A 13,230-nucleotide genomic window follows, 5' to 3' on the forward strand; every position below is an offset into this window, starting at 1 on the left:
TAATAGTATTTTTATATTATTATTTGATTCATTTCAAGAGTGTTAGATTTTATATATAAAAAAAAAACTAAAATTTACGTATGAACAAAATAAACAAAGTCTTAAAGATAAAGATACAGAGGACTAGAAGACAGAACAGAGTGATCCCTGTTGCAGTCTTAAAGACATAGTTAGAGTAGAAACAAACAAAGAAGATTATTACCAGTTTGTTTGTTCTCTATTACTTGCCACACAAGTCAAGATTCTTTTGTAAGGGTCTGTAATTTAAAGCCGTAAACCCATAGACACAGAGATTAGAGCTCTTGGACTTGAACACGACCTGATCCGTTGTAGTTCTAATGCCTGGAACGTTGCAAGAATCTGAGGAGCTACCGATCAAACTTGCCTGACAAGAAGCCATTAGAGAATCTTCGGCGCAAGCAACGCCTTCCAAAGATGTTATGTCTAGCTTGTAGAGTCCAAGCTCATTTGTGGTTCGATTTGCAGAGAACGTTATCATATCTCTAGTCCTCCATGAAGCTGAACTGAATCTGCAGATTACTCTCACTTCCACACCTGTTTTTTTTGTTCAGTTAAACAAAAAGTAAGAAATGTTTCAACTTCAGTCTTCGATCAAACAATTTTAGAAATTCTGGTTAGAATCTTTACCAGGAATGAAGTAGCTGTGTTTAGAGAAACTGTTGTTGGAGCAGACGTCGCAATAAACAAGACCTGTTACAGTAATCGTTGCATTTGGTTCGGCTGAAGAATGTTTCAGAGACAGAGAGTTTAAGGACAGAAGTTGCAGAAGTAACAGAAGCATTATCAGATTCTTTCCCATGTCCACAAGCTTCAGCTTTTTTTTTTTTTGTCTTTGGATAAACACTTGGTTACAGATGAGGTTTACTATTTATTTATGTGGTTGATGGAAGAAACAGACAAAGAGAATGGGCCAAGAGGTTAAAGACAAAAGAACAAACAAAGATCAACAGTAACTCCTCCATTTAAACAAAGCTTCAAGGTTGCCATTTTTTTTATAATCTCAAGACTTCTGTGGAGAAAGAGATGAGCAAAGCAGAGGCACAAAAGATGAGACCAGTTAAAGGAAAAGTAGAGAAACTGAGAGGTTGGTTTGTTGGGTTTTACATTTATTGAGCTCTCTCTATTTTAAGGGTTTTTGTCTATGAACACCCCCTTAAAAAGTTACTAAAACTGGAAAATAGAAGGGAGAAGGTAAACCACTAGTGTGAATATATGTATGGACCACTGAAGCTAAAGTGTAACCATCATCAATTCATCATCATAAACACCACCAAGAAAGTGGTCAGAGGAAATGTGGCTGTTTTTAGATATCATCAATACAAGAAGAAGCCAAACTACGATATTTTCCCGATAAGTCCGGTTTTGGCTGTGCTCTGGTAGAGAATTTCAGGGTTAACCATAAAAGATTTTTTTTTTTTTTGTCGATCAAGCCCCATACAGTAGCTTATCGGAAATGACTTTCTTCGAGAGAGAGCCAATTAGGTATCGATGAACTTACATTGGAAAAACAAAAACCTCGCATTCTTGCACATTTCGTAAGTTTATCAGCCCGGGTATTTTCCTTCCGAGAAATATATCTAATACTTAAATCTATAAAACCATCTCTAAAGAATCTAAAATTCGTCAACTCGGAAGTAAAAGTAGGCGAATCCTCTTCAGATGTCTTCATTGCGATTAGATCCATGCAATCCGTGATAAACAAAGCTTTCTTCATATCCAAGGCCAGCAAGCACTCCATTGCCCAAATGAGGGTATCCAACTCTGCATGTAGTGGGGAGAGGCTTCTACGCATCCCTTGAGTCCCAAATGGATCAACTTGTTCCTAGAAAATACAATCCAACCATGTCCACTTCGTTCTTCCTTCGGATGCCATGAACCATCTATAAAGCACACAAGAGAATCTTGTGGAATAGGGGGCGCTTGTATGCCAGTTTCTCCCATAGCGGGTGCACTTATTGGCTAACCTCCAAGCTTTCTCTTCATGGCTTGCTTTCTCAAGAGTCTCATATGGAGATTCCGAAATATTCTCATATAACTTTTTATTTCGTGTTTTCCAAATGTACCACATCAACCAAGGAAAAATTCTCAAATTTTGCTCTAGTGCGCTGAAATCTTTCCCTGTCCCATACAGAAAGTCTAAATTATTATAGATGGAGGCTGATGGGGATACCATTTGAGGGGATGGTATTGACGATAGGGCCCAAACTTGTCGAGCTGGGGGGCACTCGAAAAGCATATGATTGATGGATTTCTCCTCCGCTCCACATCTGGGACAATCTTTATCTCTACCAATATGGCAATAATGTAGTCGGTTAACCATACAAGATTAGCTTACATTTATATAGACTTTTTTGTTCTTCACATTATAACAGCTGCATAAGATTTTCAGGTTTAAAATCTACATGGGCTTGAGGTTACATAAGGCCCATTAAGTGTATAGTTGTTTTTCTTATAGGATTTGATTTAAGTATACATTTCTGCTTTTTGTATATTTTTCTTCTTTAATTCTTGTAATGCTTCAAGGTGACTCCAACTGGATTGATACCATTTGTCAATCATTTCTATTTTCAACTTTATTTCTGTTGAGCAAAAAAACAAGTTTACCCTTAACAATTTCAATTTTGTTCTTAATTCTATTGTAGCCTTGTTTTTTCTTTTTTTTTGCCTTGGCTACTTTTCTTAGGTTTTGTAAAACCTCAACTTTCATTTATAATGATATTTACATGCTTACCAAAAAAAACTGTATTAGGTTTAACATAATAATCTCCAACATCAACATACATACATGCAGTGATGTTAAAATGGGCCGGATGCCCGCGGGCCTAAACGGGTCAGTATTAAAAATTTAAGCATGTGGCCCGTTTAATAACACACCAAAAAATAAAAAATTTAAACGGGTTCACCCTTTTAGACCCGCGGGCGTAATGGATATGTCCGAAATTAAACGGGTAGCCCGTTTATTTCTCAACTTTAAACCTAAAAACTAAAACGTCGACGTCTCATTTCGTCTCTCTCTTTCGATTCCATCTCTCTTTCGATAGATGTCTCCATCTCCATTTCTCCACAATGCTAAAGCTCGAATTACCAAACAAGGGTAAGCTCGAATTCGATGGATACTTTGTTAAAATCACCAAACAAGCTCAAATTTTTCGTCCCTCAGTTTCATGGGTTTGAGAGATTAAGGAGTAACAATCCAAACCCTTCAAGGGTTAAGTTTGGTTTGAAGAAAAGGGCTATCAAAATTGGTTCTGGTGTTGTTGTTTCTGCGACTGCGAGTAGTACTAGTGCTTAGTTTTAGATGAACCTCTTCTTATACTTAGTTAGTGTTACCATATTTTTGTGATTTTGGATTCAATTTTGAGTAATTAAGAGTTGTTTAGTGATTCTTATTTTGTGTTAATTTTGCTGTTTGATTTGTACAGGAGCAAACAGTGTTGAAAAGAGTAGCACAAAGAGTTTAGACCTCTTGGAAATGAACTGTGTTCAGAAGGAGCGCTGTTGAAAAGTTCTTGGACTCTGAGAGTGACAAATCTGATTATGAATGGTACTTCTTTGAGTGCTCGAATGTGAATTCTCTTAATATGTTGAAGTGTTAAGTTGTTTGATGAGGAGATTCTGAACATTAGCTTGCTTCTAATCTATAATATAACGAGAGTTGAGTACTTGTCTTGTCTTTTAATCTTTTGTTTCTGGGTTTTTGTTTTGTTTGTGAACGGTTTAGGGAACAGTACAATCATCTCTAGCTACAGAGTTTCAAATCCATTGCAGCAGAACCAATTAATTACTCACAAGGTACGTTTGTTACTTACTTAAGATCATTTTGGGGTGTGTGTAGATTCACTCATGTCTCGATTTGTGTTTGTTTGCTGATTTGGATTATGTTTAATGGCACAGGTGGGTACCGGACTCTAATTTGGATTACTTACAAAGCTCAGTTCTATTTGTAAACCGGTAAGTATCTTATGTATGTTTGCCTCATGTCTTTGTTCTCTGTTCTCGATTTATTGTCTCAGTTCTTTCTTCACTGTTTGATGACTCATAAACACTTACAAATCTGTTTTACAGGTCCTCTATCTCAAATACAACTCTCATCTCTCGACAGTGAGACACATGTTTTTAAACTGATTCAAGCTCACGAGGTGTGCTTAATGGAGAATAACGATTGTTATGTGAGTAGTATGTTCTTGTTTTTGATTAGGGTCTTCTCGAGAATTTATTAAAGCTTGTTTCTTCACTGTTTGTTGACTCATAAACACTTACAAATCTGTTTTATTAATTTTGCAGAATGGACTTAGAAACTGAACATTTGATAGCAAGACTTAATGCTCAAAGTGAATATATGGATATGAATGAAGAAGATTGTGCTATAGATGTAGAAATTGATGGGAATGAGGAGGAAGAGACAGAAATGCATGGAACAAATCAAAGTGAAACTCAATCAACAACTCAAGCAACTCAAGCAACTCAAAATGCTCCACGGAAGAGAAAGTTAACTTCAAAGGTGTGGAAAGATATTATGTCAGTTGGGGTTGAAGATGATGGCAAAGAAAGAGGCAAATGCATTCACTGTGGAACCAAGTTGGTGATCAATACTAAAACACATGGGACTAAGAGCTTGATTCGTCATTTGGAGAAGTGTCCAAAGAAACCAAAGAATGAAGATAGACCTCCATATGATCATCAGATTAACCGTGAGATGACAAGTGAGATCATAATTTACCATGATTTGTCATTTCGCTATCCTGAGTATGAGAAAGTTAGAGCAAGAGACAAGTATCTCAATCCCGAGTGTCAACCAATTTGTAGACAAACTGCTGCAGCCGATGTGTATAGGAAGTATGAGATGGAAAAGGTCAAGCTGAAAGAAGTACTTGCAAACCAACGTGGGTGTGTCTGTTTCACTTCAGACTTATGGACAGCAAAAGCTACAGTTATGAGTTATATTTGTTTGACTGCGCACTACATTGATGAAAACTGGCACTTGAATAGCAAGATTTTGGCTTTCTGTGAACTTAAATCTCCTCACACTGGTGAAGAAATCTCTAACAAGATTCTGGAATGTATGAAAGAATGGGGATTGGAGAAAAAGGTATTTTCTATTACCTTAGATAATGCAACAAACAACAATAGTATGATGAACATTCTCAAGGGTCAACTTCAAATGATTAGTGGTAGTGGTTTATTATGTGATGGGAAATTTATGCATGTTAGATGTTGTGCTCATATTCTGAATCTGATAGTGAAGAAAGGTTTAGATCTAGCAAAAGATGTTCTGCACAACATCAGAGAGAGTGTGATATATGTTAAAGCATCTTCAAAGAGGAGAGACGCTTTTGCTGCATGTGTTGAGAGAGTAAAGATTAAGAGTGGAGCAGGGTTATCACAGGATGTTCCTACCAGATGGAACTCCACATATGAGATGCTTGTAAGAGCTTTGAAGTTTAAGGAAGCATTTGTCAGCTTGAAGTGGTTTGACAGCAACTACAAGACTTTGCCTTCTGATGATGAATGGAATCGTGGAGAGAAAATCTGTGAGTTGTTGAAGCCGTTTAGTGATATCACGACACACTTTTCAGGTTCTAAGTATCCTACTTCTAATGTCTATTTTACACAAGTGTGGAGAATTGAACTGTTGCTGAGGAAATTTGCATCTTGTGATGATGAAGATGTGGCAAAACTGGCTCAAGATATGCAGATTATGTTTACCAAATATTGGGAGGATTATAGTCTTATTTTGGCAATGGGAGCTGTTTTAGACCCAAGAATGAAACTGCAAATGCTTGAAGTAGCTTATGAAAGAGTTGATCCAACTACTTCTGCATCGAAAATCAAAAAGCTTAAAGACAATTTGGAGATGCTCTATGAAGATTATAAGGCTAAGTCTAGGACTTGTTCTTCAAGTGTTTCTGTAACTCCAAATCCGCATGATTGGGTCAATGAATCTCCACTTGATGATGATTATGACAATGTAAGAATGTTGCTTATGTTGTTTATGTTGCTTGTGTTGCTTATGTTGCTTATGTTGCTTATGTTGCTTTTGTTGTTTATGTTGCTTGTGTTGCTTCTTTTCTGTAGGATCTTTTTGAGCTTGAAAAAAGCATCGGAGTTGGAGTAGGCAAGACAAAGACACATCTGGATATCTATTTAGAAGAGCCAAGATTGGAGAGAAAGTCTTTTCCAAAATTGGATGTTTTGTCCTTTTGGAAGGACAACCAACATCGACTTGGGAAATTAGCCTCTTTGGCTTGTGAAATACTAAGCATTCCCATCACCACGGTAGCATCTGAATCAGCCTTTAGTATTGGATCTCGGGTCATAACTCCTTACAGAAACCGTTTGCTTCCAAAGAACGTTCAAGCTTTGCTCTGTACTCGTAATTGGTTACATGGTTTTGCAGATTATGAAGGTAACTAAACTCTTAACTTTTACATAAAACTATTTTCCTTAACAAGTGAACTTTAACTTTTACATAAAACTATTTTCCATAAAACTCTTAACTTTAACAGGTAACATAGAGAACAACTATGACATTGGCACAACAGCATGTACTTCAGAAGAATGTTCAAGATCAGGAGATTCTATCATGCATTGAATATGTTGCTTCTATTGTTTATGGTTCTTTGTTGCCTTATGATCAAGAGATTTATCTATGTAGTAGTACTTTTATTGTTTTTGCATTTTGAAATTGGAAATTATGAGATTATCATATTAAATTTGTTTAGTGAATTTATGTTATTCTAAAATATTTTGATTATTTCTAATCTTTATTTTAGTTTTATTCATATATCATTAATGTTAAATATACAAGTTATACAATCTCTAGTAAAAAAGCAATTTTAAGTAAAAAAACAAAAAAAAATTTATCTAAACAGATCTAAACGGGCCAGATAAATGGACAGGATCTAAACGGACATAATATAAATGGGTCCAAAATGGACAGAGTTTAAATGGACAGGATCTAAATGGACAGGGTAGTCCCATTTTAGGATCACTACATACAGGTTTACATAAATTTGGTAAACTATCAATTTGCTGTAAAAAAATGTTTAAATTTAATTTCCGTTATCGAATCTCTTTTATGAATGACAAGGTCGACTAGTCAAGGTAGGAAACAGACCACTAGGTAAACGCCACGTCAGCTATTTTCGTTCTTCGCCTTTTTGGCTTATAAAAAAAGTGTTAAGCTGCTGAACTAAAACGACGGTGACAGACTGACATTAGCTATAAGCCTATAAGCTTACCCAGTCGATTTTTAAAATATTGATTTATCGCACAGTGTGATAAAAAAGAGAAGCAAAGAAAGAAAGAAAAAAGTAAAGTGGAGGAAGGAAGAAGAAGAAGAAGAAGCCAAGAGCAAATCTAATTTCTCTGACTACTCATTTTCATGTCGGAGACTTGCCGGAAGCCTAAAAATCTCTTCAACGGAGACTAAAAAACTTTCTCTTTTTTTTTTTTCTCTTGTTCTTTCGGTTATCTTCGTTTTTAGTGTTTTCCCCTTTGCTTACTTTTGAATAAATCAAGAGAAAGCGATAGCGAGAGTGAGAAGAGAGAGAGAGAGAGAGAGAGAGAGAGAGAGATGTATGTAGTGACGCCTCCTCAAAGATCCGGTTTGGGATCCGACTTTGATTTACGGGTTTACCAAACATGGAAAGGAAGTAATGTGAGTTTTTTTACTTTCTTTGTTTTTATGTGAAAGCTTTAGGTTTTGGAATTTTTAACTTCTGTGTTTATGCTTGAGATCATTTATGTTTGTTGTTTCTTCTATTGTGTTAAGATTTTCTCAGTTCATGGGCTCTGATTAGTCTGTTTAAATCTTGTATAGCTTACAAATTGAGACTTGGGGTTTCGCTTTTAGGGTATTTGTCTGTTAACAAATCAAGCTTTTGATGTCATTGTTGGTACAAAGTCAAGAAGAGCTCTGTTTTAGGTCATTACGTTGAAAAAAATGAAATCTTTAGCTTTAGCCAAGAACTTAGGGGCACTATCTGATTTTGCTTGCTAAATTTATCTGATTGGTTCCATTTACAAATGGTTAGATAGCTGATAAAGTGTGTATATTGAAGGCTGTTCTTTGGCTTTTAATGTCGAATCAAATATAGTCTAGTAGTAAGGTGGACTGAAAGATTCTGAAGGTCTTTGCTCAAATCCCTCTACTCAAGTGTTGTAACAAATACTCTTTTCTTTTGGTCCCATGTCTGCAGATATTTTGTCTTCAAGGAAGGTTTATCTTCGGGCCAGACGTGAGGTCACTTGGTTTGACCATAAGTCTCATTGTGGTCCCTGTTATTATTTTCTGCATCTTCGTCGCTAGCAAACTAATGGAGGACTTCTCTGATAGTTGGGGAGTATCAATAGTCTTTGTTGCTGTTGTCTTCACCATCTATGTGAGTTATCATAACTTTAACTTTGCATTGTCAAACGTTTTCTGTGACTGGTTCATTCATAACAACTAATGCTTCCCTCAGGACATAATTCTTCTGATGCTTACATCCGGAAGGGATCCAGGGATTATCCCAAGAAATTCTCATCCTCCTGAGCCAGAAGTTCTTGATGGCAACACAGGATCGGGGACAAGCCAAACTCCAAGATTGCCTCGTGTAAAGGAAGTAGAAGTTAAGGGGAAAGTATTTAAGGTCAAATACTGTGATACTTGCATGCTCTACAGACCGCCTCGCTGCTCACATTGTTCCATTTGCAACAACTGTGTAGAAAGGTTTGACCATCACTGTCCTTGGGTTGGCCAATGTATCGCTCAAGTAAGTTTCTCGGTTTCTTTGTTTTCATGTCCTTTAGTTTCTGACATTAGTCTATATAAATCATCTCATGCTCCTTTGGGAATTTGCAGAGGAACTATCGATTCTTTTTCATGTTTGTCTTCTCCACGACTCTTCTCTGTGTATATGTGTTCGCCTTTTGTTGTGTCTATATACGGAAGATAAAAAAATCTGAAGATATAAGCATCTTGAAAGCAATGCTCAAAACTCCAGCTTCCATTGCTCTGATAATCTACACATCCATATCGACGTTCTTCGTTGGAGGCTTAACATGTTTCCATCTCTATCTCATCAGCACAAATCAGGTACCATAATCCTTTGCCTCTTTCTTGAAAAACCTATCTCATCCGCTATGCGTGTTTAATCGTTTGAGCTTCCTTTATATTCTGTAGACAACATATGAGAATTTCAGATACAGTTATGATCGGCGTAGCAACCCACATAACAAAGGAGTTGTTGATAACTTTAAAGAAATCTTTTTTTCTTTAATACCTCCTTCAAAGAACAACTTCAGGGCTATGGTACCAAGGGAAAATTCAATGCCGTCGAGATCAGTTGTTGGCGGTTTTATGAGTCCAAACATGGGAAAAGCCAATGATGAGATTGAGATGGGGAGGAAGGGTGTTTGGGCAATGGCTGAACATGGTGGTGCCAAAAATGATGATAACAATGAACGTTTTCATGTTAACGACAACGAGTTAAACGAGTTATCACCAGACATGAGGACCATAGTGGATAGTGGTGAACAAGTCGATAGGCCAAACAATCACCCGAGGAGCTCAAACTGGGAAATGTCACCAGAAGTTATGGCCTTATCAGCAAGAAGAACTTAGAAAAAACTGGGCAAATGTTTTATTCATCGATGTATTGCTTGTGTGTTTTAGTTGTTTTAGTATTGTTTCAGACAGTTAAATCTTGAATCATTGTGTGTTAGTGTAATCTATGACTTTCACACTGAGAAAACAATATGAATACAGAAGATTTTCATACTGTACTTTGCATATGATAAAATTGCTGAAACTGAACTTTCAGACAAGTGGACCATAAGACCAGAGAACTCTTATTATACTAGTGTTCATCGAAGCACGGCTCTGCAATAAATGCAAAAGAATCATAAAGTCTTCTTTCTTCTTCTAAGTTCTAAGGAGAAGAAAGACCATTGTAATAAGATCTTTAAATCTCTTCAACCAAAAACTTTGGCTTGTTTAAGAGAAAGGTTAGAGATTGAACATTACAAGCCAACATTTTTGGTTTAACAAATTTAAAGATTAGTAGGCAATACATAGGTATATTTGACATTGAACAAAGACAAAGACAAAGACAATGAACAGAATCAACAAACTGGTCAAACTAAATATGAATAGCCTTACTGTACCAGACTAAAAATCATTTTTCACAAATATTTATGAAAAATAACTGTTTTTAACTGAGAGTGAAGGTAACTGACCAGTCAAAACACCATAGACGACAGAGATAATAAAGAGAGTCAATAGGAGTGCTCATAAGTGTGATTTGTATGCACATGTTATAAATTATATAAAAAGACGAACCATATTTCAGTTGAAATGTCACTATTACTGTTTTAGCATCCTGTACTCCTCTTTATTTAGAACCTTAGTACCTTACCATGTGAGTGAAGAGTTCAAAAACCTCTGCAAAAACTCTCTCTTTTTTTTTATCTCTCTCTCTCTCATTAAATCTTACTTTCAAACACTAAATAGCCAAACTTCAACAGGTAGGTTTCTTTCTTTGTCTTCTCTTAGACATACCAAAAGAGATTTGTGGTTTTTGGAGTTGACTTTGGGTTTGATTTTAGTGTAATTTACAGCAAGAACAAAATGTATAAGAATCAGCTACAAGAGCTTGCACAGAGAAGCTGTTTCAACTTACCATCATATACTTGCATAAGAGAAGGACCAGATCATGCGCCAAGATTCAAAGCTTCTGTTAACTTCAATGGTGAGATATTTGAGAGTCCCACTTACTGCTCTACTCTCAGACAAGCTGAGCATGCAGCAGCTGAAGTTTCTCTTAGCGTCCTTTCTTCTAGAGTCCCTTCAAGAGCCTTAACTGCTAAGATTCTTGTAAGTTCTCTCTGTCTTTTCTTCTTGGTTTTGATCATCATGCACAAAAAAACTGCAAGAAGTGTAACATCTTATATCTTCATGTCACACCCTCTATATTGAAGGATGAGACAGGGATTTACAAGAACCTTCTTCAAGAGACAGCACATAGAGCTGGTCTTGATCTACCTATGTACACAAGTGTGAGATCAGGATCTTGTCACTTCCCAGGTTTCTCTTGCACTGTGGAACTTGCTGGGATGCGTTTTACAGGAGAATCAGCAAAGACAAAGAAACAAGCTGAGAAAAACGCAGCAATTGCAGCTTGGTCCTCTTTGAAAAAAAGTACTCATATTCCAAGTTGTACCATAAATCCCAAAAAGCTTCTCACCTTTCTAACTGAATCCATCCTTTTATTCTGATTTGTAGTGTCAAGATTGGAATCTCAAGATGAAGAGAAGGAACAAGAGGCAGTAGCAAGAGTACTCTCAAGATTCAAACCCAAAGAAGTAAGAAGAAGAGAGACAACAAACCAATGGAGAAGAAGAACAAGTCATCAAGATACAACAAACAAGGATTTGCTGACTGAGAGATTGAGATGGATCAATCTATTGACCAATCAAGCTTCATCTTCACCATCATCATCAGCAACACAGAATCAACACAAGAAACCAAGTTTCATCTCTCTAGTTCCCCCACCAACACAGCCTAAATCCTCCAAAATTCTGCCATTTAGAACAAATCTCCAAGAAGCTAAGCCTGAGACAGAGACGATGATCACAAACTCGTTTCCTTTACCAATGGCTGATCATAAGGCCAAACTCAATGAATCATCAAACAGCTTCAGCAAGCAATCACCCTTTTCTGACAAGGGAAGATACAATTTCGTCGGAGGTTGTAACCTAAACTCTAATAGATTTGCTCCAGTAGTTCATATGAGATCAGTGATCCCGGTTTTCGCAGCTCCACCATCAAAACCAAACTTTAAACCGAACCCATCATCGTTATCGTCGTCAGTCAATGAATCCACCACATCCATAAAGCCATTGTTCTGTTACAAGTACGCCGGGACTGGGAGGCCAAGAGAAGAAGAAGAGCTCAAGACGTGAAAGGATCAAACTTGGTTTAGAATCGAGAGTTTTAGATCAAACCCATGATTAGTTAGCTAATTTTGTGGTTTAAATGACTAATCTCAAATAATATTGTTCTTTGTTAAGTGTTGTAACTTGTCAGTTTTCATATAGATATCATTATAGACCAGAATACGTTTCCGTTTCTTGATTGTGTTCTTGTTTTTTTATTTTTTTCTGGTCCGACATGAATTTTGAATGCTTGCGAATTGCACAGAGAACGAAAACACTGAGGGAGAGAGAGAGAGAGAGAGAGAGAGAGAGAGCATTAAATTGGGGAAGAAGGAAGAGGAAGAGAAATGTGAGTTGTTTTGCAGGTGAGAAAGAAAACAATAAATGGGGTTTTTGTCCTCCTTCATTAATGCGCCGAATGCTCTGTTCTGCTCTGCTTCCCACTCTTCTTCATTAATAATGGTTTGCTCTCTATACCGTCGGTTCTAATTATTAATAAATATATATAAAAAGTTAATATTTCGATTCCCACACACATCCACAAGTTACATTTTGTGTGAAAATAAACAAAGTTAACATTTTGGACCATATAAAAAACATTATGGTTTCTGAGAATGACATTAGTGATTTGTATTGGAGCATGTTATTTCAATACAATGCATGCAAATATCAATTATTAAAGTTAATATTTTTTTTTCATATACTCCATGTTATTTCATAAACATAAATTTATGCATATTATTCCTATAATGAAAGACTAGATTAAATCCGTACTAGAGCACGAGTTAAAATTCATTTTATTTGGACCATACATTAATTTGTGGCCATCTATCTAACTTTCTCGTGGGCCGTAACAAACCGAAACATAAATCTAAAGTGGTACCCACCAAACCGTAATTACCTACCGGACACAACTCAACCAGCCACTTGTTTGGCTTGGATTTTCATTAATAATACTATTTTCCAGGTTTGGAAACAGCTTATACGTTTTGACAAATTTTAATGACGTGGTCCGAGTAGCAGAAAGGTCACATGTGGTTGGATCTGATCTCTGACCCACGAACCTACCATAAATCCACTTTCTCATTATCCTGACAGATATATCTTGCATTATTACACGTCAGTTAGTGGACCAAAAAAAAAATAGAAATGCAATCCTTATTTTATTTGATTTCCAAAAATGGGTTATCAATTTAGTATTACCCGTATTCTTAACTTGCATATCAAGCTTAACAAAACTTGTATATTAATAGTAAGATATTAATTTTCTTTTTTTAAGACGAAATTGAA

General features: G+C 36.3%; 3 protein-coding genes across 3 annotated transcripts; 2 read left to right on the plus strand and 1 right to left on the minus strand.

Annotated features, from left to right (window-relative positions):
• Positions 59 to 1,116, minus strand: LOC104724475. Its single transcript, XM_010442965.2, has 2 exons — positions 649 to 1,116; positions 59 to 555 (listed from the first exon to the last, which is right to left on the minus strand). Exons 1-2 carry the CDS (start codon positions 818 to 820, stop codon positions 221 to 223), a joined length of 507 nt encoding a protein of 168 aa, XP_010441267.1. The 5' UTR covers positions 821 to 1,116; the 3' UTR covers positions 59 to 220.
• Positions 7,241 to 9,784, plus strand: LOC104724477 (probable protein S-acyltransferase 6). Its single transcript, XM_010442966.2, has 5 exons — positions 7,241 to 7,681; positions 8,223 to 8,405; positions 8,487 to 8,777; positions 8,867 to 9,100; positions 9,188 to 9,784. The coding sequence occupies exons 1-5, from the start codon at positions 7,598 to 7,600 to the stop codon at positions 9,626 to 9,628; spliced, it is 1,233 nt and encodes a 410-aa protein (XP_010441268.1). The 5' UTR covers positions 7,241 to 7,597; the 3' UTR covers positions 9,629 to 9,784.
• On the plus strand, positions 10,269 to 12,234 carry LOC104724478 (double-stranded RNA-binding protein 5-like). Its single transcript, XM_010442967.2, is given in 5 exon segments — positions 10,269 to 10,530; positions 10,612 to 10,879; positions 10,984 to 11,203; positions 11,288 to 11,898; positions 11,900 to 12,234. Coding segments are annotated over 4 exon segments (1,197 nt in total). The 5' UTR covers positions 10,269 to 10,530; positions 10,612 to 10,633; the 3' UTR covers positions 12,020 to 12,234.

The sequence above is a fragment of the Camelina sativa genome, chromosome 11 (genome assembly GCF_000633955.1).
Source record: "Camelina sativa cultivar DH55 chromosome 11, Cs, whole genome shotgun sequence".
Taxonomy (NCBI): Eukaryota; Viridiplantae; Streptophyta; class Magnoliopsida; order Brassicales; family Brassicaceae; genus Camelina; species Camelina sativa.